At 35.3% G+C, this 25,418-nt stretch overlaps 1 protein-coding gene across 5 annotated transcripts in view; it reads right to left on the bottom strand.

The window, feature by feature from the left end:
- The window catches only part of LOC148942275 (uncharacterized), a 207,482-nt gene that overhangs the window by 57,064 nt on the left and 125,000 nt on the right, over positions 1-25,418 (bottom strand). For all 5 annotated transcript variants that reach the window (XM_089103421.1, XM_089103422.1, XM_089103420.1 and 2 more), the window contains exon 2: positions 21,428-21,623. In XM_089103421.1, the coding sequence (XP_088959547.1) occupies positions 21,428-21,601 (174 nt within the window). In that variant the 5' untranslated portion in view covers positions 21,602-21,623. The remainder of the gene's footprint in view (positions 1-21,427; positions 21,624-25,418) is intronic.

Raw genomic sequence — 25,418 nt, 5'->3', positions numbered from 1 at the left:
TCTGATACCCATAAAACATTAATCCGCGTACACTCTCACCAACTACTCAAAATCATAATCTCCCTACCAAACACTTCAAGTTTCCAATCACTCAGCTCCTCACATTCACACAGCAAGTTATATAGGGTCTCATCTAAAACTCCACACATAGGACAAAAATAAGAACCAGCCTTTGACCTTTACCTCCCGATAAACTTTCTTCTTTGGCCCAGTGGCATATTATTAGCCCTCATTTCAATTAATAACTTTATTTCATTTTTATTCAAACCAATTTTAAAGAATAAAACTTCACCCCAAATTTCCTTCGACCAACAATAAAGACCCAGTGAATTTGAAAGGAAACGCTGAATTCACAAGTATTCAAAAATGGCCTACCATGCCTGTATTTCTAGGTCCTATAAAATCTTTTCAACTAATCCCCTTACTTGGTGCCCCATATTCTAGAGCCCTAAATTATCCCCCCACATGTGGCTTAGTCCACACTGATTTAATACACTCTTAATTTGTTACGGCCATTGTTACGGTAGTATTGATTTTTTTTTCCCAGTTAACGGGCCTCTGGGCCCTTTAGGATTTTTTCTAGGGATTTTTAGGATTTTTTTGTGTTGTAAGTTATGCCCCCAGGGCATAGCTTACAACACTTGCCCCAAGAGCTGTCGGGGGGGGGGGTTTCCTCACATACCTAATTTTCGGGCCCTTCAAGTAGGATGAACTAAATTGTTGTCTCCAAATTTTGATTGGAGGTGTTAAACGAAAAGATGAGCTTGGAGAGGAGAGGGTGGGGCTGGTTATGCCTTGGGGGCATATAATGTTTCTTATAGAAAGCGTTGTCGTATGAACTTGAAGGGGGGCTAATTCAATTAGAAATTGGGAGGACTATTGCCCTTTTTAACAGTCAAAAGATATCAGAGGGCAAATGCCCCCTACACCCATCATTTTTCCAAACACTTCTGATCAAAATTTTGATATAGGCATTTTGTTCAACGTAGTAGAAAGGTGAACGCTGAATTCAAAGGTGTTTGAAAGTGGCCTACCACGCCTGTATTTCTTGGCCCTGTAAAATCCTTTCAACTAATCCACTTACTTGGTGCCCCATATTCTCGAGACCTAAATTATCCCCCCATATGTGACTTAGTCCACACTGATCTAATACACTCTTAATTTGTTACGGCCATCCCCTACCTACGCCTCGCTCTTTACGCTCAAGTTTTTTATTGTTTAAAAAAAAATAGAGTTGTGAGAAAGTCAAACTTTAGTGTAAAGAGCGAGGCGTTGAGGAGTGGACAGCCCCTTTCATATACGGAATAATTTCTGTTCGTTTTGAGTTTTAACGTCGTTCCTTACTTTCAGTTAAAAAAAACGTTTTTTTTATTCAATTTTTGAACGTTTTTGAATTAATACAGGTTTTTATTTTGGTTCACCGTACATGAATAATTAAAACAAAATTTACATATTAAGTTTACTTTTATTTCTTTAAATGGCTTTCTCGAAACTTGTTTAATTTTATTTACGAACGTTTTTATTAGTAATTAATATACGGAACTTAGGAATTAACTTACGTAACGAACTTCTATATTCATATATTTTTAATACGTATATTAGGGGGTTCGCCCCCTAGTCAATACCTCGCTCTTTAAGCTAAAGTTCGAATTCTTTTCCAATTCTTTAAAAATGACCGCTTAATCACAAAGGCCGTTAATTAGAATAAATAGCTCTTATGAAATTACTAAAAAATCTTTGGCTTAAAGAGCGAGGTATTGACTAGGGGGTGAACCCAATCATAAATGTAATATTTTCTGTTCGTATTAAGTTTTGATGTTGCTGCTTACTTTTAGTTGAAAAACTTGTTTTTTTATTTAATTTCTGATCTTGTTTAGTATAATGCTGGGAAATCTGGCGTCTACTTCATAGAAATGTCCCTTCCCCTATGGAGACTTCCTTCACGGAAAGATCCTCCCACATAACCCCCGACCCACCCCCACCCCCACTACCAGAAAAAATCCCCCCAGAAAACGTCTGTATACTTCCCAATAATCAATGCTATATGTTAACATTGGGTAAAGTTCATAACTTTCAGCCCTCCCCCCGGGGACTTCGGGGATTAAGTCATTCTAAAAGACATAATTATTATATTTTCAAACATGCTGAACAAAATGGCTATCTCAAAATTTTGATCGGGTAATTTTGGAAAAAAACTGAGCGTGGGAGGGGGCCTAGTTGCCCTCCATTTTTTGGTCACTTAAAAAGGGCACTAGAACTTTTAATTTCCATTCCAATGAGCCTTCCCAAGATATTCTAGGACCACTGAGTTGATACGATCACCCCTGGGAAGAAATACAAAACAAATAAACACGCATCCGTGATCTTTCTTCTGAAATTCCACAATTTTTGTAGATAGGATCTTGAAACCTCTACAGTAGGGTTCTCTGATGTGCTGAATATGATGGTGTGATTTTCATTAAAGTTCTTTAACTTTTAGGGGTCTTTCCCCCTTTTTTCGAAAATCAGCCAAATTTTCTCAGAAGCGTAGCTTTTGATGGGTAGGACTAAACTTAATGAAACTTATATATTTGAAATCAGCATTAAAATCTGATTTTTTTAATGTATCTATTGGTATCAAAATACAGTTTTCTAGAGTTTCGGTTACCATTGAGCGGGGTCGCTCCTTACTTACAGTTCGTTACCACAAACTGTTTGATAAGCAATTCAAAAATATTGATGATGCGCCCGTACTAGCAATCATGTTAACACATAGTATGTTTTAATCTAGTTCAAGTTCCCCTCAACGGTTCCTCAGATATTTTAATCATTATCCTCAGCCTTAGTAGTATTCGCTACGGAAGTAGTAGTCTTAGTGATAGTAGTGGTAGTAGTAATAGTACTTGTAATAGCAGTAGAAGCAGCAGTCGTTGTAATAGTAGTAGCGTGTAAACATTGCCTTTTTTGTCAATTGATCATCTTTCTTATTATTTCCTGAAAATTCCAAATGAATATACTCAGTTATTCCTAAGTTAAACCCTTTTGACAACCCATATACGCATAACACGTAAAGATTTAGTTCAACACTCCCTTCAACATTCTTTTGAAATCAAACATGCATACCTTTTCTCAATAGCATACACTATATGTAAACAAAAAAATTGCATAACTTGTAGCCCTTTCCCTGAGGCCTAGGGGGGAGGGGGGATATCCCAAAACGCAAAATTAGTGAACCTTTCAACAATGCTAAAAAATTGATGTCTCCAAACTTTGTTTGGATGTTTGTTTTGGAAAATGATGGGCGTGGTGGGGAGGTTGGTCTCTCTCAAATCACTTTGACTCTTAAAAAGGGCTCTAGAACTTCTGATTACCAATCCAATGAGTCCCTCCAAAACATATACTGCCACCCTTCCTATGAGAACCGCATATGTATATTCCTCATTTACATCAATAACCTCTATCGGCTTTTTACTGCCACGGCACCAAATCTCTGCTGTGGATTATGTCACAAATATAATTACCGAATCGCACCAATAGCTGCATCCAATACTCATGAAGAATTAATCGCATTCGCTGATGACAATACCTTAGGTACATTGGCTACAGATGAACAATCCCTTACACTAAAGTTACAAACGATGGCTGAGAACGTTTATCATTGGTTTGATAGTAATTGTTTAGCTATGAATGTAAAAAGGTCACACCTACTTATTTTTTCTCGTATAGGTAAGAGCTGTCCTACACTAATGGAGCTTTTTACTTCAAGAGGTCCTCTATGCCGGCCACCTGACCGATTTGTGCGATTCCTTGGACTTCTTCTGGGTGAAAATCTAATATTCAAGCAGCATATTCAGATGATAAGAGTCAAGGTTTCAAGAGGACTGGGAATCATAAGAAAACTCAAAGAAAAATTGTTCTTTTCTATTCTCTGTCTTTTATACTTCTTTCTTATTTATCCTTGTCTATACCATTACTCATCTGCTTGGATGTCCACTTTTTATCTTTACTTCCCCCATCCGTAATCTCCAGCTGAAATCAGCAAAAACCCTCAAGTCCAGCACTTCTAATCCTGTCCAGCTCATACATCTGAAGGATATCTATATGCTTTCGCCATGTTCAATGGCATTCCTTTATTTCCTCGGAGATCTCCCAAAATTTTTTTCTGGCATGTTTCAACGAGTGAGTTAAGTCAACCCATATTCAGTTCGAAATCAGGAGGATATACTGGTTCCTTCCACCCCTCAGTGCGTTCAGACTTTGGTCTTGTCGTTGCTGTGCCCCCCCCCTCACGCCCATCATTTCACCAAATACTTGGAATTAAAATCTTGAGATATCCATTTTGTTCAACGTAGTTGAAAGGTCGAAAAAAAATGTCTTTGAGGATAAAACCCCCCCAGCCCTCAGGCGGGGGGTATATAATATAGAAGGCGTGGTCACTTCAGAGGGGGCTCGTGGGACTGGAAATCGGAAGTTCTAGTGCAATTTTTAAGTGTCAAAGTGATGGGAGAGAAGATACCCCCCCCCCATACACATGTCGTATTGTCTCAAAATGTATCTAATAGAAATTTTGAGATAACTGTTTTGTTCAATGTAGTTGAAAGGTCTCTATTTGAAGTTTCTACGACAAGTTTCTACGGCATAACTTACAACCCTTGCCCTGAGGGCGGTGTGAGTGTGTTGCGTGTGTGGGGGGGGGGGGGGAGTGGGTGTAGAACCATACTGTAGTGGTTTGAAGCTTCTATTTTCAAAAATGCGAAATATTATGGTTTGTAGGTTATTGGTGCGTGTTTATTTGTTTGTTCTTTTTCTTTCCAGGGGAGATCGTATCGACCCAGTCGTCCTAGAAGATCGACAGAGAGCTCATTTAAACGCTCTAGTTCCAGTGCCATTGTTAAGTTACCAAAGAGACTAGGGGCAGATAGCCCCCTCCCCGTCCCCGCCCTTTACCCCAAAGTCACCTGGTCGAAATTTTGAGATTAATTTGGAGATCATTTTTTTAAATAATGCCAGGATATCCATGAGGCACAAAATGGTATACACGATTTTTGAAGGCTGTGTGGCAAAACTACTTCATCAAGAGATAATAGATAGAATTTTTTCAATATGTTGATAATACAAATTAACTTTTTGTTCTTGAATACCACAATTTGCAATGAGCCTTTGGCTGCCTTTCTTACTTTTTGTTACAGTCAAGGAATGAAATATTCTATTATGTGATATATTTTTCATTATATACTGATTGTTTGATTACATAAACTGCTTTTAAAATATTCAAACACAAGTTGGTTAATTTTTTGAAGCTGGTATCATAACATAATTAAAGATTAGTCAAGATTAAACCAACTAAGTAAATTTCGGGTGAAAATCATTAAGGTTTATGCTAACTAAATACATTTTGGGAAAAAGCTTTACTTTCAATTATACTTTACCCCAAGCCCCTTATGTCCCATTCCTTTTTTACATATGTCATTCTTATTTTCACAGTGTACCCATAGGCTAAATTGAATGAATGATGATAAAATGAAGAAATAGAAAAACTGTTCTGGTCGTTTTAAGTTTTAATATTGCTCATTACTTACAGTTGAAATTTTTTTTATTATTTAATTTCTGACCATTTTCTTCAAACAATGCCGGGAAATTATGCTACCCTCCAAGAAAATTCCTTCCCTTACACAAAATTCATCAAAGTAAAGCTCTTCTCACGTAAAACACCCCCCCCCCCAACAACCTAGAGTTGAACAAATACCCACTAATCCCTTCCATCCTTGCTAAAAATCCTCTAGGAAAATGTTTTCAAATCATGTCAGAAATTCCCCCCCCCCCTTGGTATTTTTTTTCCGGAAATACCACCACCCCCAGTGTATTATTTTATGTCAAAACTCTAGTCATAGCTCTTCATTTTTTCTGAAAAAAAAATGAAAATAACTGGGTTATTGAACTGGTAATCTCTCAAATTGCAGGCGAACGCTGTACCACAAATCTATGGTCTATATATACAACACTAACTAATACTGTATGTGGAAAATATAGACGTATTCCATAACTTACAGCCCTTTCCCTAGGGGCTGCGGAGGATAATGTTATCCTCAAAGGCATATTTATGGGACCAAACAGCTATTCTGGACAAAATTGGTATCTCAAAATTTTTTATCAGACAACTGTGGGGGACGAGGCTCAAGGGGGAGGTAGACTGGCTGTCCACCAATCTCTTTGTTAACTTAAAAAGGACACTAGAGCTGGTAATTTCCATTTGAATAAGCCCTATGCCGATTTTCTTGGACAATTGGTTCAATACTATCCCCCTTACATAGACATAATTACGTAACTTACAGCCCTTTGTTCATACTATGGTAAGTCATATCATCATCAAACGCATATTTATTGAACCTTTGAAGTATTTTTCATGTATTTTTTATTAGGCCTACGTTAAAAGTTAAGTTGTGACAAAGAGTCAAACTTTAGCGTAAACAGCGAGGCGTTGAGGAGGGGGCAGCCCCTTTCATATATGGAATGCTTTCTGTTTCTTTTTATTTTCAATGTCACTCCTTACATTCAGTTTTTTTTATATACTTAATACAATAGAAAAATATGAGTAAAAAGTTCAGTTCTTCCAGTGTATATTTGTTTTTGTTGTTAAAGGATTTTATAAAAATTAAATTAGTGACCTTGCTTGTGGCACATGTGGGGAATCTGAGAGGCTTATTCCAAGGTCCTTTCGGTCGTAAAAGTATAACAGAACTTTTTTTTTGCTTTTGAATACCCTTTTTGAATTTTAATTCGTTTTTGAATACTCAGTCCCACATTCTTGGGGAAGAGCAAGATAGCTTGTCCTAATCATTCAAATGCAGAGGTTGTTTAAAGGTAAAAAAAAAGTACTACAAAGGAAAATCTACTTTATTTCTTCCTCTTAGTGAATTGTGAATTTCTGCTTTCTAATTTCGTGCGGAACAAGTTACATGCTTGAAAAAACAATATTTTCAAGAAATTCTCACAAATTCTCACTTTTTCTCTTCCAAAAAAAGGGGGATACGGCACGAACATTTCTGAAATTCAAAGAATTAAGGTCCTCTTCGACTTCCGAGAGATGATTTAAGTCAAATGTAATCAGGACTGCAAACAAACAGGAAAGTTAATCAAAAGAGCTTTCTCAACAAGTTTGTATCTAAACATACTTCAGAAGCAAGAATTGAGAGTTACAATAGAAGTTTTTCTGGTGACTGGACACATTATTTTGCTTGATATCTTCTGGAAACCTTTTGTTGATGGAAGTTAGGAAATTGTTCACAGTTTAATTGATTTTTGACTGCAAACATGCAGGAAGGTTAATCAAGAGTGTTTTCTCACCAGGTTTAAACATAATTCAGAGGCAAGAATTAAGTGACAGAGAGCTTTTCTGGTGACTGGACACATTATTTCGCTTGATGTCTTCTGAAAACCTTTTCTTGAAGCAAGATAGGAGCTTATTCATAAATTAATTGATTTTACCATTTATATCTTTTGTTACCATTTTTTCACCTTTTTTAAAGGGAAGTTGATCAAAAATATTTTCTATGCAACTTTGTATTTAAACATAATTGAGAAGTAAGAATTAAAAGTAACCAAAATAGTTTTTCTGGTGATTTGGTACATTATTTTGCTTAATATTTTTTTTCTGAAAACCATTTGCTTAAGAAAGATAGGAGCGTGATCACAACCTGCATCCTCCCCTTGTGTGATCCATCCTCCCCTGCATCCTCCCCTTGTGTCTCCCTTAGAACTAGTTCTGCATTTATCTTAAGGCGTAATGAGAGTTGGTATGTTTTGGCATTAAAATGCACTGTCTGAGGTATCTCCCTCCCTCCCTAACTAGCCGAAATAATTTCAAGGGCTAAAAGAATTTCCCTGTCCTATGTAAATTCCATGTTGTTTTAAAATTCCAAATATTTGAATACAGGGGCTTTAAACCTCTACATGCAGTTTTATGATTATTTTGTCATTAAGGAGGGAGAGGAATGCCTCAAAGGGTGTATTTTAAGGCAAAAATGTCAATTATCATTGAGAATTCAGATAAATACAGTATTAGTTCTAAGAGTGAGACGAGGGGTGGTTAGAGGTAGCAATTGATATTATTATATAATCCCCAGGGCGATATCCAGGACTTTTTTTGGAGCGGTTTATTTTTTCACAGGGGGGAAGGGGGGGATAAAAAACTTTAAAAAATACATTAAAGTGTGAAATTGATTTTTAATCCCTCTTAATTTCTGTGGGAATATCTCTAGTCTGTGCTGTATTATGAAAGTAAAGAGTAACATTGAACCATTAGTCGATTTTACCCTTTATATATTACCTGACTTTTATTCGCCTTTTTAAGAGGAAAGATAATCAAAATATCTTTCTTGTAATTCGTAATTGAATCGTAATTGAATATCTTTCTTGTAGTTTGTAATTGAACATAATTCAGAAATAAGAATTGAAAGTAACCAAAGGAGTTTTTCTGGTGATTTGGTACATTATTTTGCTTAATATTTTTTTTCTGAAAACCATTTGTTTAAGGAAGATAGAAGCTTGTTTACAACTTAATTGATTTTACCCTTTATATGCTACCTAGCTTTTATTCGCCTTTTTAAGAGAAAAGATAATCAAAAGAGATTTCTCAACAAGTTTGTATTCATACATAAATCAAACAGTTCGTGGTAACGAACTGTAAGTAAGGAGCGACCCGGCTCAATGGTAACCGAAACTCTAAAAAACGGGATTTTGATACCAATAGATACATCAAAAGAATCAGATTTTAATTCTGATTTCAAATATATAAGTTTCATTAAGTTTAATTTTACGCATCAAAAGTTACGTGCCTGAGAAAATTTGGCTTATTTTCGAAAAAAGGGGGAAAGACCCCCTAACAGTTATAGAACCTTAATGAAAATCACACCATCATATTCAGCGTATCAGAGAACCCTACTGTAGAGGTTTTAAGCTCCTATCTACAAAAATGTGGAATTTTACATTTTTTGCCAGAAGAAAGATCACGGATGCGTGTTTATTTGTTTGTTTGTTTGTTTTTTTTTTTTTTTTTTTTCCCCAGGGGGTTTCGTTTCGACCCCGGGGGCCTTGAATATAGGGGGAGGGGTCATTGGATCGGAAATTAAAAGTTCTAGTGCCCTTTTTAAGTGACCAAAAAAATGGAGGGCACCTAGGCCCCCTCCCACGCTCATTTGTTTCCCAAAGTCACTCGATCAAAATTTTGAGATAGTCATTTTGTTCAGCATGGTCGAAAATATGATAAAAATGTCTTTTAGGATGACTTGATCCCCCAAAGTCCCCAGGGGGAGGGCTGAAAGTTATGAACTTTACTCAATGTTAACATATAGTATAGACCCGGCTCAATGGTAACCGAAACTCTAGAAAACGGGTTTTTGATACCAATAGATACATCAATAGAATCAGATTTCAATGCTGATTATAAATATATAACTTTCATCAAGTTTAGTGCTACCCATCAAAGGTTACGCGCCTGAGAAAATTTGGCTGTTTTTCAAAAAAAGGGGGAAAGACCCCCTAAAAGTTATTGAGCCTTAATGAAAATCACACCATGAGATTCAGTATATCAGAAAACCCCTCTATACAGATTTCAAGCTCCTATCTACAAAAATGTGAAATTTTGTATATTTTGCCAGAAGTAAAATAACGGATGCGTGTTTATTTGTTTTTCTTTCACAGGGGTGATCGTATCGACCCAGTGGTCCTAGAATATCGTGAAAGGGCTCATTGGAACGTATATTAAAAGTTCTAGCGCCCTTTTTAAGTGACCAAAAAAAATGGAGGGCAACTAGGCCACCTCCGACGCTTATTTTTTCCCCAAAGTCACCTGATCAAAATTTTGAGATAGCCATTTTGTTCAACATGGTCAAAAATATGATAACTATGTCTTTTAGGATGACTTAATCCCCCGAAGTGTCCAGGGGGAGGGCTAAAAGTAATGAACTTTACCCAATGTTAACATATAGTTTTGGTTATTGGGAAGTATACAGTAGTTTTCAGGAGGGTTTTTTTCTGGTAGTGGGAGGGGGATGGGTCGGGGGTTATGTTGGAGCATCTGTCCATGAAGTCATGGGGGAAGGGAAATTGCCATGCCGGACTTGCCAGCATTATTTATTGGTTATTGGGAAGTATACAGACATTTTCAGGAAGGATTTTTTTCTGGAGGGGGGGATAAAGGAGGGGGTTACTCTGGAGAATCTTTCCGTGGAGGATGCTTCTTTGGGGTAAGGGACATTTCTATGAAGGGGACGCCGGATTTCCAAGCATTATTTAAAAAACGATCAGAAATTAAAGATAAAAAAACAAGTTTTTTCAACTGAAAGTAAGAAGCAACATTAGAACTTATAACGAACAGAAATTATAACGTATGTGAGGGGGTTTTCCGCCAAGTCAATACCTCGCTCTTTACGCTACAGTTTTTTTTAGTGCTTTCAAAAGAGCTCTCTATTCTAATTAAACGGCCTTTGTGATTCAGGGGTTTGTGAATCAAATTTTTTTTTAACTTTTAACGTAAAGAGCGTGGCATTGACTAAGGGGAGAACCCCTCATATAAGTAATAAAACATACCTAATAAAAAAAACAATAAAAAACAAGCGATACGGCTCAATAGTAATCGAAACTTTTAAAAACGGAATTCTGATGTCAATAAATGTATCAAAAGAATGTGTTTATAATGCTGATTCTAAATATATAAATTTTACTAAGTTTTGTATTACTCATCAAAGGCTACGAGCCTGAGAAAATTTACCTGATTTTTTAAAGAGGGGGGAAACATCCTCTACAAGTAGAAGAATTTTAATGAAAATCACACCGTCAGATTCAGCATATCAGAAAACCCTATTACATAGGTTTCAAGCTCATATCTGCAAAAATCTGCAACTTTGTATTTTTTGCCAGAAGAAAAATATACGAATATAGAAGTTAGTTACATAAGTTAATTTGTAAATTACGTCATAACCAAATTTAGAGACATCCATTTACCACAAGAAAAGTAAAATTTTTATGCAAATTTTGTTTACTTATTCAATGATGGTGAGCCAAAATAAAAGCTGCATTAACTAAAAAACGATCAGAAATTAAATAAAAAAAAACAAGTTTTCTAAACTGAAAGTAAGGAGCGACATTAAAACTTAAAACGAACACAAATTATTCCGTATATGAAAGGGCTGTCCCCTCCTCAACGCCTCGCTCTTTACACTAAAGTTTGACTCTGTCTCATAATTTTATTTTTTAAAACAATAAAAAACTTTAGCGTAAAGAGTGAGGCGTTGAGGAGGGGACAGCCCCTTTCATATACGGAATAATTTGTGTTCGTTTTAAGTTTTAATGTCGCTCCTTACTTTCAGTTTAAAAAACTTGTTTTTTTTTATTTAATTTTTAGAAGCAAGAATCGAAAGTAAGGGAGTTATTCTTGTGACTGGACGCATTATTTTTCTTGATATCTTCTCCGAAAACCGTTTGTTGAAGGAAGGTTGGAACTTGTTCACAGTTTAATCGATTTTAAGCTTTATATCTTACTTATTTTTTTTTTCGCCTTTTTAAAAGGAAAGATAATCAAAAGAGTTTTCTCAACAATTTTTGCATTTAAACATAATTCAAAAGCAGGAACTAAGAGTAACCAAGGGAGCTTTTCTAGTGACTGGACACATTATTTCGCTTAATATCTTCTGAAAACCATATGTTGAAGAAAGAGAGGAATCTGTTCACAATATAATTGACTTTATCCTTCGTGTGTTACCTATCGTTTTCCACCAGCTAGAATCTATATAAATCAGCCATTGAAAAAAAGTGTCTTGGCCTATTCTGAATGGAATTTTACATACACTCAGATATAACTATCGCTAATTAGAGTCAATCAGATTTTTCATTGAAATTTCTGGTTCGCTGAAGAACTCTACAAAAAAATCTGATTGGTTCAAATTAATACTAATTAAACCTTAGCATTTTAAATATTTCATTGTAAATGGGCCTTTATCTGGAAGGCGGGAAATATAGATGAATGCCTCGAAACTACCAATCAAAGCTCATCAACAAAGGGTAAAAAACAGGTAATTACTATGTTAAATTACCACAAAGGGCCACCCATATCCAAGTTAAAATTAGATCGATTTTTATATGGGGAAGGGAGTTAGAAAAAAACTATTTATGTTGTTTAGTCTGCCCGTTAAATTAAAAAAAAATTAATAATAAGATATAAAAACTGAACAAATAGAAATTTTTCAGTAACGACTAAAAAACTAAAAATGGCTAAGAACAAGAAATCAGAGGTTGTCTCCTTGTGAATAATTTTGAATGGAACTGAAAACGACAAAGTATAGGCCTTAGACCATTTATTTTGAAAAACCTTACTTGTTCACAGACAACGCAATAGCGATTGAAAATTAACCTAATGAAAATCCTAAACACTATGTGTTTGTAGCTGTGGATAATTCTTCTTACAATGGTAGGAATTGTTCAGGTAAGTACGAAATAGACTTTTCTCCTTCCCCTCCCTAAATACTAAAGTATTTTCTACTAATACTCCTTATTTGTCGCATAAAGTCACGTTTCCTAAAATTTGAAGTTTACTGTATTGCTTGTTCCTGAGGATGCGCGCTTCTTATAAGTTTTTAAAAGTTCTTGTAAGTTCCAATATCTTAGAATTCTCTGGACCTACCTCCCATATGTATTTGAAGATATATAAAGGTGAACAGGAGTCAGACAGATTAATTTGCTTTATGTGAAGCAGCATCGCCTGCTTTAGGTATTTCAGATTAAGTTGAAGAAACAGAGATTTCTGACTCAACTACCGCGGCTCCAATGTATATCACATTACAGCAAAACTACTTAAATCGAAGGAAAAATAACAAAATAAGACAAACAACAAAGCTCCTGAGCCCCCTAAAGAAATGAAAACGATTTACAGACAAAATGAAACCTCTGAAATTGAAACTCAATTTAGCATAGTTGAATTAAACTATTAATTTAACTATGATAAACTAATTTAACTTTGAAACTTAATTTAACATACTACTACTACTACTAACAACTCACCGCATCACCAAGCTCCCTGAGGCCAACACAACTGCATCCCAATCCTCCTCCATCCCAATCTATTCAGAGCCTCCCTTTTTACACCCTCTCACGAAGTTCCCATTTCCTTTAAATCTTTCTTTATGACGTCTCCCCATCCTACACGAGGACCTGCTTTCCGTTTAGCCCTAGACGGTTGGCCGAAGAGAACAACCTTCGTCAATCTGTTATCCTTCATCCGTACAACGTGTCCTAACCACCCCTACCTCTCTTTCATTATAGCCCTAGAGAGCTGTATTGAACCACATTTTTCTTACAGCCTATTGTTTGAAATATGGTCAGTCAGCCGGGTACCCAGAACAATCCTTAAGCAATTTCTCTGGAAAACATCTAGCATATCTTCATCCGCTTTTCGAAGTGCCCATGCTTCAGAGCCATATTTGACCACTGTCATCACTGTACCTCCAATATTCTAATTTTGGTTTGCAGACTTATCTTCCTCTTCTTCCGAACTTTTTTTAACTGTGAAAAAAGACCCTGAGCCTTGGCTATTCTACTTTTAACATCTTCACTGCTCCAACCATCTTTAATAATAATACTACCAAGGTAAGTGAAGCTACCCACCTTATCAATCTTTTTATTACCCAATGTCACCTTTTCATCTTCACTTTTTCCTAGCCTTAGTGACTTAGTCTTCTTAACATTAATTTTCAAACCTATTCTAGCACCCTGAACCATCATCTCAAGCCTTGAAAAAAAAAAAACTGGTTATTAAACATGTCTCCTGTTAGTAGCTTAACTCAAAATATTCAAAGTCACCCTCTGATGTCTCTCTCTATCTCTCTCTCCCTCTCTCTTTTTTTTCGCTCTCTCTCTTTTCTCCCTTTCTCTCTCTCCCTATGTATATATATATATATATATATATATATATATATATATATATATATATATATATATATATATATATATATGCTTTTCTGCATGGATTATCCTCATATGGGCACATTTCTTTCCTCAATATATTGTTCCAATATTTCTGTATGTTTTATTTTATTTCGTATTTTTTTTATAGGTTGTCACTTTCCCCTTGAACTTTCTTTCAATGGTAATGAAATTCTTTCCATTTTGAGTTATCTGTAATAACTTTTCCTCTCTTCTATGACATAGGTTGTAGAGTTTAAGGTCATTCTGAGAAAATCATAATTGCCTTTGCATTTTATTTTTCTTGCCTTTTCTGCTGATTGTGCTCCATCATATGGATTTATGTCTTCTTTTTTATTTTAATTCTTCTTGATTGGTTTCATTTATTTTATATTTTCAAATCTTCAATTCGATATATTCGAGGTCTCAGGATAAGTAAAAATGTCATAATCGATCAATTTACATATATTGATCGATATACATGTAAAGTACATATATAAAGTACATAAAGTACATACCTTCCGCTGGCCAGAGCGTCATCAGCAAACAAGGTATGTTTTAAACACTTTTTTCTTTATAGCCTTAATAGATTAACTTTAATAGTAAATTTCGATGAATTCTAATAGTACAAATTTTATTGCGAAAACAAATTCATAGCAATATCAAATAGAGCCTGAAAACCCTCGATGGCGCCATTGAATCGAAATGAAAAGTGGAATCAAAAATTGGAATCATCATGGTCAAGAAACCCCTTACTTTTGAGAAGAAGTACAGTCCCCCACCTTGAACAATAAGGGGAATCACTTTTCTCCATTGGAAGTACTGATGGGTTTTGTTTTCTTTGTCACTGGTGGGGCACTGGAAAATCAAAGAGAGCTTTTTGAAAGCAAATTTCAAATTCAATTTTTGTATCTACTTACTTCTTATAATTTAGACTTCATAAGACCATCATAAAGTACCGTATGTACTTTATGTACGTATTAACGTACATAAACGTACATAAAGTAATAATTCGATATGTTCGAGTTCTCAAGATAAGTAAAATGTCATAATCGATTAATTTACGGATTTATACGGCCTTATTCAGAGATAGTCTACCTTTGAAATTGCTTTAATAAAATACAAAGACTCTAATAAATCGTCAAAAATGATGGTCAAAATATATAATTGTATGTATTTATAATGTTCATCCCCTTGCATAAGTTAATCGAACTTGCCAGATGTATCCTGTACTATCATTAATCATTTTGAATAAATAGATCAATTATTCCAAACTTTGAAAATTATCTGCGCATTGGAATCTTTTTGAGACCATGAATTGTTAAGATTGGATTAAATACAATTATCTGAATGTCCAGATGGAGATATCAATAAAAGAAACATTTGATTTTCTCATAAGGTATGTTTTACGGATAAAGCATAGTTATATGCTGAAATAATTAAATTATAAACTTAGGTTAGAATTGAAATTTTAAGTCTATATTAAAAATGGCACTTGCAGTGTCCTATAGGTACTTTAAGTAAGTCTTCCATACTTCTACCATATTTGTATTCATTCGGATATATATTTGCATAAATTATTTTAGTTTATCATCTTAAATAATGTAGACAAAGACTCTCAAATGCAATTCTCTTTTGTATTTGATATTTTTATTTTATTACCGCATTTTCTTGTAACTAAAATTTCCTAGCTTTTCTTTTTAATAAAGAAATGAGTAAGTTTATTTCGTAACTAATTTTTTTTAACTATTTTTTTATATTATTCGGCACTTTTCTCAACCTCTAGGACTCCAAAATTTGAAAAGCCTAAGACTTATCTTTTCCAAAACCTCAGTAAACTTTACAATGCCACAGATCTAAAACTTCAGTGTTGTTCAATCTGATATTTGCGAGCTAAAATTTTTATATTTGATTAGGTTTAGTTCAATTGCATTTATTTCTGTTCAGTTTTTCTTCTCTAGATTGAAAAAAAGATTTCTCTACAAAATTTCGAGGCAAATTCGTTTTTCCCAACAAAATTTAAGCATTAGTTTTTTTTCACTTAATTCTAATACATTAATTGCAAACTAAATTTTGATACAGCTTGTGTTTGTTCACGGTGTTCTGATATAGCTTTTGTTTGGCTAATTGAATTTGGCTAATTTGTTTACTAAGAGATTCTTGCTGTCCGATTTTAAACTGTCTTAAGCGATTCGTGTTGACATGAACAGATGTGTTAGTCCCCATCTTGCACTGATTCTGGGACCAATGCTTTTCCCAAGGCCAATAAAAAATTTAATGATTTAAGAATATGAACATTGCAATTTGGAATGTTACAACATTAAATAACCACTATCTAAACTGATGAACTCAGAGGCTTTGACCTGGACTTATTAGGGGTTTCAGAAAATTATATCCCAGGGGTTGGAAAAATGAAATTACTTGACACAGAATTTATGTACTCAGGCCGGCAGGATGGGCACATAGACAGGGAGTAGGACTCAAACAAAAAACTACACGGGAAAATAAGTGGGTGTCAATCCCACTTACTAGCGATATAATGAGAGAAGCCCAGGATCATCCTTGTTGGACAACAATCTAGAAAAAAACGAAAAGCAGATTGCCTACGAATGGGGCGAGAGGATGTCGCAACCAAAGATTTAAGAGAAATGGGGAATTCTTATGAAGGTGTAAAGAGGTTTTGAATCGATTGGTAGGAGAAGAAACATGGGTAGCTGTGTAGCTCTTGTGGCTTGGTGCTTCAGTGACTTGTTAGGACTTTTAGTAACTAGTTAGTGACTCAATGCTTAGATTGTTGGAGTTTTAAAAGCAGAATGGTAAAACATTATAGATGCGACAAGACATGATTTTGATTACAAGATACGAAACATTATAGATGCGACAAGACATGATTTTGATTACAAGATACGCAAAGAAAAGAGACAGAGAATACATATACTATAGAAACCAAAAAAGAAATTTAAAGTAGAGCATGCTCAAATTTAAAAGTAAAAAAGTATGCACCAGAAAAAAGAAGAAAATTGAAAAATAAAATAATAAACCGAGAACAGCCCTCTTGCTCTGTTAGATCATGCTCAATTTTAAATTGGGATTGGAAACTGTATAGCTCATGTGGCTTGGTGCTTCAGTAGCTTGTTAGTTTCAGTAATATTAGTTTCAAGACAAGCTGTTTTGACCCAATAAGTTTTGATTCTAGGTGTTTTTTGTTCGCTAAACTTTAATACAACTTGTTTTTTTTTCAATAGGTTCTAATACAACCTTTTTTTTTGGCTATTCCTAGCATTTAAATCAGTACTCTGACCTCTAGTCTTGTAATGAGAATAATGATTCACAAAGTGCATAAAGGACGTAAAACATGAGTATATATTGCCGAAAATACATACCGGTTGTTTTACTTGAAGCGAAAACTCTGTTGAACGGAAGAATTAATTTTTTTCAATTTGGAATCTACGCCTTTTTAGATTATTAAATAAAAAAAAACATTTTTTCAACTGAAAGTAAGGAGCAACATTAAAACTTAAAACGAACACAAATTATTACGTTGATGAGGGGGTTGCCCCCTCCTTAGCACCTCACTCTTTACGCTAAATGTTTGACTGTTTGTTCCAATTGTTTAAAAATGATTCCCGATACACAAGGACCGTTTAAATAGAAAGAAGTTTGTAGTGTTTGATGGTTATACTAAACTAAATAAATTTTAAATGTTTGGAATCAGCATAAACATTATGCATTATAAGCATTATCATCAAAATATCTCTTGTAGAGTTTTTGTTGCTATTGGCCTGATTTAGTCCTAGCTTAAAGTTCACTGTCATACAATCTCTGATTATGGTAGTAAATTTATTTCTAAAAATGGAGATATATAGGTTGGCAGATGATGAGTCCATATCAAACAGTTCTTGGTAACGATTTATATTTAATGAGCGACGCGGCTCAATAATAACCGAAACTGTAAGAAACAGGAGTCTTGATAACAATAGATGAATCAAAAGGATCAAATTGTGATACTTATTCAAAATATATAAAATTTATGAAGTTTAATGTTACCCATCAAAAGTTACTAGCCTGAGAAAATTTGCCTAATTTTGATATAGGGGGGAAACACCCCTAAGAAATCAAGTGATCTTAATGAAAATCACACTATGAGATTCAGGATATTACAAAACCCTTCTGTAGAGGTTTAAAGCTCCTATATGAAAAAATGCGGAATTTTGAATTTTTTGCCAGATGCAAGATCACGGATGCGTGTTTATTTGTTCGTTTTTTTTTTTTGTTTTTGTTTTTTTACAGGAATGATCGTATCGAATCAGTGATCCTGGAAGATCGGGTGAAGGCTCATTTGATTGGAAATCAAAAGCTCTAGTGGCTTTTTTAAGTGACAAAAAATATAGGAGGGCAGCCACACTCCCATCCCCTGTTTTTACCAAAGATTGGCCGATCAAAATTTTGAGATACCCGTTTTCTTCAACATGATCGAAAGATCTAATAACTATGAGGATGACTTAACCCCCCCCCCCCACAGCCTCCGGGGAAAGGCTGTAAATTATGAACTTTGCCCATTGCTTACATATATTATTGGGTATTGCGACGTATAAAAATATTTTCGGGGAGGGGGGGTTTCTGGTGGAATTGCTTACGTGGGAAAATCTTTCCAGGGTTTCGCGGGGGAGGGAATTTTCAATGGGAGGGGTAGCTGAGTTTCCCAGAATTAATTAAAAACTATCAGAAATTAAATATAAAAAGCAAGTTTTTCAACTGAAAGTAAGGAGCAACGTTAAAACTTAAAACGAACAGAAATTATTACGTATATGAGGGGTTTGCCCCCTCCTTAGTACCTCACCTTCCTTAGTATAAATGTTTGACTTTTTCTTCCAATTATTTAAGAATGAGTCCCGATACACAAGGACCGTTAAAGTAGAAATAAGCTTTTTAAAAATTCAAAAAAAAACCTTTTGCGTAAAGACCCTTTATATCCTGAATCTCATGGTGTAATTTTTATTAAGATCACTTGATTTCTTAGGGCTCTTTCCCCCTTTTTAAAAACTGGGCAAATTCTCCCAGGCTCGTAACTTTTGATGGGTAACAATAAACTTCATGAATTCTATATATTGTAGATAAGTATCACAATTTGATTCTTTTGATGTTTGTATTGTTATCAAGACTCTTGTTTCTTACAGTTTCGGTTAATATTGAGCCGCATTGCTCCTTACTTACAGTTCGTTACCAAGAACTGTTTGATATAGACTCATCATATAATCTGCCGACCTATGTATCTCCAATTTCAGAAACAAATTTACTACCATAATCAGAGATTGTATGCCAGTGAACTGTAAGTTAGGATTAACTCAGACCAATAGCAACAAAAACTCTACGAGAGAAATTTTGATGATAATTCTTATAATGCATAATGCTTATGCTGATTTCAAACATGTAAAATTTATTTAGTTTAGTGTTACCATCAAACGCTACAAACTTGATAAAAATTGCTTGATTTATGAAAATGAATAAAAAAAATCCCCAGAAAGTCAAGTAATGTTAATGAAAATCACATTATTAGATTCACCATATCAGAGAACCCTGCTAAAGACGTTTCACACTTAAATTTGACTTTTGGTTCTGAGTCTTTAACTTGATTGAATAAAAAAAAGTTTGTTTTTTTTAACTGGAAGTAAGGAGCAACATTAAAACGAACAGAAATTATTACGTATATGATGGAGGTCGCTCTTCCTCAACACCTCGCTCTTTACGCTAAAAGTTTTAGTACTTAAAAAAAACTTTTTATTTTTCTATAGAACAATAATATATAAATTATAATTTAACGAGCACAATGTTTCAGGAGTCGTTCTTAGAGAATTGGAACATAATTCAAACTTAAGCGTAAAGAGGGAGGTGTTGAGGAAGAGCATCCCCCCGTATATACGTAATAATTTCTGTTCGTTTTAAGTTTTAATGTTGCTCCTTACTTTCAGTTGATTTTTTTCTTTATTTAATTTCTGATCATTTTCTTTTAGAAATGCCAGGAAGTCTGGCTACACCTCCAAGGAAAAATCCCTCGTCCCCACAGATTTATTCTCTAGACAATTCAATCCTGATGAAAATTTACCCCGGAAAATTACTCTTATTATCTCCATGAGTAAAATAGAGTCGACAAAGAGAAACCAAGACATAAGACGAGTTTCGTATAGGAATTCTGGGATATTCCCCCAGTGTAAAATTTCCGCTGAAAAATTCACTCCCTGGAAACTTCCCTCCCCATGGAAAATTACCCCCGTGGAAAATCCCACCAGCAGAAAATTCGCCCCCTACCTGAAAAATGTGTGAATACTTCTCAATAACACATGCTATACGCAAACAATTGGTAAATTTTGTAACTTAAACACCTTTCGCCAGGAGCTATAGGGAGGTCATGATTTTTCCAAAAGCATAGTTATTCGGCCTTTTAACTATGCTGAACTAAAGGGCTATCTCAAAATTTTGATCAGACGATTTTGAGAAAAAGGGGCGTGAGGGTGCCTACTTGCCCTCCAGTTTTTTGGTCACTTAAAAAGGGTGCTAGAACTTTCAATTTCCGTTCGAATAAGCCCTCTCCTGATATTATAGGACCACTGGGTCGATACGATCATCCCTGAAAAAAAAACAAGCACACGTCCGTGATCTTTCTTCTGGCAAAAAATATAAATTCCACATTTTTGCAGATATGAGCTTGAAACCTCTTAAGTAGGGTTCTCTGATACGCCAAATCTGATGTTGGGAATTTCATTAAAATTCTATGAATTTCAGAGAGTGTTTTTCTCTTTTTTCGAAAATAAGGCAAATTTTCTGAGGACTAAACTTTATAAATTGGAAATTACCATAAAAATCCGATTCTTTTGATATATGTATTGGTATTAAAATTCCGTTTCTTAGAATTTTGGTTTCTATTGAGCCGGGTCGCTCCTCACTTACAGTTCGTTTCCACGAACTGTTTGATTGCTCAAACACAAGACCAGCTGCATTGGACTGAGAAGTATTTTTAAAGCAACAAGACTTTGATGTAAAGAGCCAGGGATTGAGGAGGAGATAGCTGCCCTCATACTTGTTTTATGTCTATAATATATAATATATAAATATATAATATATAATTAATGTATTATAATATATAATAATAATATAATAATATATAATATATAAAACATACTTGTTTTATATTGATTAATTTATGTTTGTTTTAAGTTTTAGTGTTAGCTCCTATTTTCAGTCGAAAAAACTAGTTTTTGTTTAAGTTAATTACAGACAGAGAATAAATGTAGAGGGATTTTTAAATTGGCTAACAGACCCAGGACGAAATCTAATTTCTTAGGTACCAAAATAGATTTCCTTCTCCTAGATAGGTATTTTTATTCTCCAGCATTGCAAACATGATTCCCGTCATTCCTACATTGTTTTATGATGACAACAACATGTAAAATAACACAGAAAAGCCACAAATGCAAGCATCTATTGTAAAAAGACTTACCGGTAATTCTACTTGGAGCGTAATCTCTGTTGATTTATTGTAAACATAAATAAAATATTTTCCACTAGTTAGTTCTGATAAATTGCCCAAAAGTTCATTTTTAATCAAATCAACATCTGCTCGAAACTGAATTTTAGTTGAATTAACTGGCAAGAACGAGTCAATCAGTGACATGATGACTATGAACTCCAATCTTCTGCAAGAGTTTTAAAAAAGATGAATCTTTCAAGTATTGTAAAAGATAGAAAAAGATGAATTGTAAATAAAAGAAGCATTATATTTCTATCACTTTGGCTGGTTAAGAGAATATATTTTATGGCGTATAAAAAATAACATTCACGAAAAAAAAGGAAAAGCCTCGGGTTCCTCAGTGCATAATCAAAATTGCTATGTAAGCTAAGCCCAGCCTAAATCTTCTGAAGTTGTTTATACGAGTGCCACCTTTGGAGTAAATAATACAACCAGATAACTGAATTCGAGTTTTTTAGGGCTGAAAATCCCCCCTAGCTCCACTGCTAGCTCAGTAAATCTTAAGCTACCATTACGGAGGTAGTTGACGCTACTAGCAAAGGAAGAATGGCTATGGACTATATGGACTATATGGCTATGGACTATGGATTATATAATGGCAAAGGAATAATGGCTATGGATTATGGACTATAATTATTACCTAACAGCTTTAGTTTAAAAACGTAAGACAAATCTTGGATTGGTATTATTCCCAGAAAACACTACCAGGTCTTGACATAAATTAGAACTACCTTTCTCTGTCAGGCTGGCTATTTGGGTCGGAGTAGGTGTATACTTACCTGGTTGTAACAAAGGAAGAATAGACACAACATAAAAACCCTTTTAAACGTCTAGAGGGCAGAGATTGGTTTTCTCCCAATGGAATAGCAAAGGTAAAAAGAAAGATTAGCCTTTGCTATTGTTGACAAAGAATAGCCAAAGTAAGCCTTGGAGTTCAATACTTGTAAATTACACTGATATCAGAGGCAACGCTATAGCGTTACCTATAGTAAATGCCATACGGCTCCAATGTTCTTTATTTATTATTTTTTTACCAGAGCCACTTCATATGGAAAGGGTCGTCGCAAAAACTTTGCATTCGATTGGAAATAGGAAGTTTTAGTGCCATTTTTAAGAGTCAAAAGTGATCGGAGAGCAACTAGCCCCTCTTACGCCTTTTTTTTCACAAATGCATCCGATACAATTTGAGATAGCCATTATTTAAAAAATAGTTCAAAGATCATGTAACAAAAATTCCGGTATCGACTCGACCCCACAGGGCGCGGGGGCGGGCGTTGTAAGTAATGCCATGGGGGCATAAATGGTTCATATGGAAGGGATGCTCGAATAAACTTCAAACCAGGCTCATTTGATTAGAAATTAAAATTATAGTTCACTTTTAAAGATTCAAAAGAGATCGGAGGGCAACTAGCCCCCCCCCCCACCTCCATACTCTTTTTTCCTCAAACCCATCCGATAAGAACTTGAGATAGCCATTTAAAAAATAATATTTAAAGATAATATAACGAAAATTACGGGGGCGACACAACCCCCCCCCCCAGGGTGTGGGGACAGGCGTTGTAATTTATGTCCTGGGTGTATATATGGTTTTTATGGAAGCGATACTCGTATAAACTTCAAAGAGGGCTCATTGATTCGAAATTGAAATTTATAGTTCAGTTTTTGAGATAGAAAGATGTTAGAGGGCAACTATTCTCCCCCACGCCCGTTTTTATTCAAATGCATCGAATAAAAATTTTGAAATAGCCATATTTTTCATAATAGTTCAAAAATCAGACAACAAAAAACTTAGGTCTCAACACAACCCCCCAGGGCCTGGGGGCAGGCGTTGTAAGTTATGCCATGGGAGCATATAAGGTGCTTATGAAAGGGATACTCGTATAAACTTCAGAGAGGGCTCATTTGATTGGAAATTAGAAACTATAGTTCACTTTTAAAGAGTCAAAAGAAATCGGAGGGCAACTAGCACCCCCCCCCTACCTCCAAGCCCTTTTTTCCTCAAACTCAGCCGATAAGAACCTGAGATATCTGTATAAAACAATAGTTTAAAGATCATATAACAAAAACTCAGGGGTCGACACAACCCTCCCAGGGTCTTAGGGCAAGCGTTATAATTTATATCCGGGAGACATATATGGTTCTTATGGAAGCGATGCTTATATAAACTTCAGAATGGGCTCATTTGATTGGAAATTGGAAGTTCTAGTTCAGTTTTTGAGATAAAAAGATATTAGAGGACAACTAGTCCCTCCGCGTCCCTTTTTCTCCAATTGCATCGGATAAGAATTTTGAAATAGCCGTATTGTTCATAATAGTTCAAAGTTCAGATAACAAAAACTCAGGTGTCGACACAACCCTCCAGGTCCCGGGGGCAGGGCAGGCGTTGTAAGTTATGCCCTGGGAGAATATATGGTTCTTATGAAAGGGATACTAAACTTCAGAGGGCTCATTTGATTGGAAATTGAAAGTTCTAGTTCACTTTTTAAGAGTCAAAAGAGATCCCAGGGCAAATAGCCCCCCCTGTTTTTCCCCCAAGCCTATCCGATAAAAATTTTGAGATAGGATAAACTTCAGGGCTTGTTTGAATGTAAATTGAAAGTTTTAGCTTACTTGTTTTAGAATCAAAAGAGATCGGAGGGCAACTAGTCCCCCCGCAACCATCGCGTCCCGAGCCATTTTTTTTTTAAATATTTCGAAGGTCAGATAACAAAAACTCCGGGGTCAACACAACTCCCCATTTCCTGGGGACAGGCTTTGTAATTTATTCTCTGCGGGCATATATGGTTCTTATGGAAGTGATGCTCGTATAGACTTAGGATAGGGCTCATTTGATTGGAAATTGAAAGTTGTAGTTCCTTTTTAAGAGTCAAAAGAGATCCAAAGGCAACTAGCCCCTTAGCCCTTTTTCCCCCAATTCCATCCGATGCAAATTTTGAGGTAGCCATTTTTTTAAATAGTTCAAACATCAGATAACAAAACTCCGGGGTCGACAAAACCCCAGAGCCCGAGGGAAGATGTTTTAAGTTATCCCCAGGAGACATATAAGGTTTCTTATGTAAGGGGTGGTCGTATAAACTTCAAAAGTGGCTCATTTGATTAGAAATTGAAAGTTATAGTTCACTTTTTAAGAGTCAAAAAAGATCCAATCGCAACTAGCTCCCCCCTAGCCCTTTTTCCCCAAACGCATTCAATGCAAATTTTGAGATAACCATATTTATAAAATAGTTCAAAAATCAGATATTAAAAGCTCCGGGGTCGACAAAACCACCCAGAGCCCGGGGGAAGTGTTTTAAGTTCTGCCCTGGAGGCGTATAAAGTTCTTATTTAAGGAGTGGTCGTATAAACTTTTAAGGTGGCTCATTTGATTGGACATTGAAAGTTCTAGTTACCTTTTTATGAAGCAAAAGTTAGCGGAGGATTTCTACCCCCCCCCCCCTTCTGACACAAGCACACACTTTTCCCCAAATGCATCAAAAGCAAATTTTTGAGATACCCAGTTTGTTTGAAATAGTTCAACGATAAGATAACAAATACTTCGTTGTCAACATACCCACCCCCCCAGAGCCAGGGGAAGGGTTGTAACTTATATCGTGGGGGCATATAAGGTTTTTATGGAATAGTTGGTCGTATCAACTTTGGAGGGGACTCAAATGATTAGAAATTGAAAGCTCTGATTCACCTTTTAAGAGTCAAAAGTGATCCGATGGCAACTAGCCCCACCCAACCTTCTATTCTCCAAATACACCCAATTGAATTTTTAGATATTCATTAGTTTAAAATAGACTAAAGTTTATATAACAAAACTCCAGGGATAAACAGCCCTCCCCCAGGATCCGGGGGCAAGTGTGGTAAAATGTGCCCTGGGGGCATATAAGGTTTTTATGGAAGGGATACTCGTATAAACTTCAGAGAGGGCTCATTTGATTGAAAATTGAAAATTATAGTTCACTTTTAAATAGTC

This window comes from Artemia sp. Qi Xiang Cuo, chromosome 17, assembly GCF_049724085.1.
Source record: "Artemia sp. Qi Xiang Cuo chromosome 17, ASM4972408v1, whole genome shotgun sequence".
NCBI classification, from domain to species: Eukaryota; Metazoa; Arthropoda; class Branchiopoda; order Anostraca; family Artemiidae; genus Artemia; species Artemia sp. Qi Xiang Cuo.
This window is presented reverse-complemented; position numbering and strand designations above follow the sequence as displayed.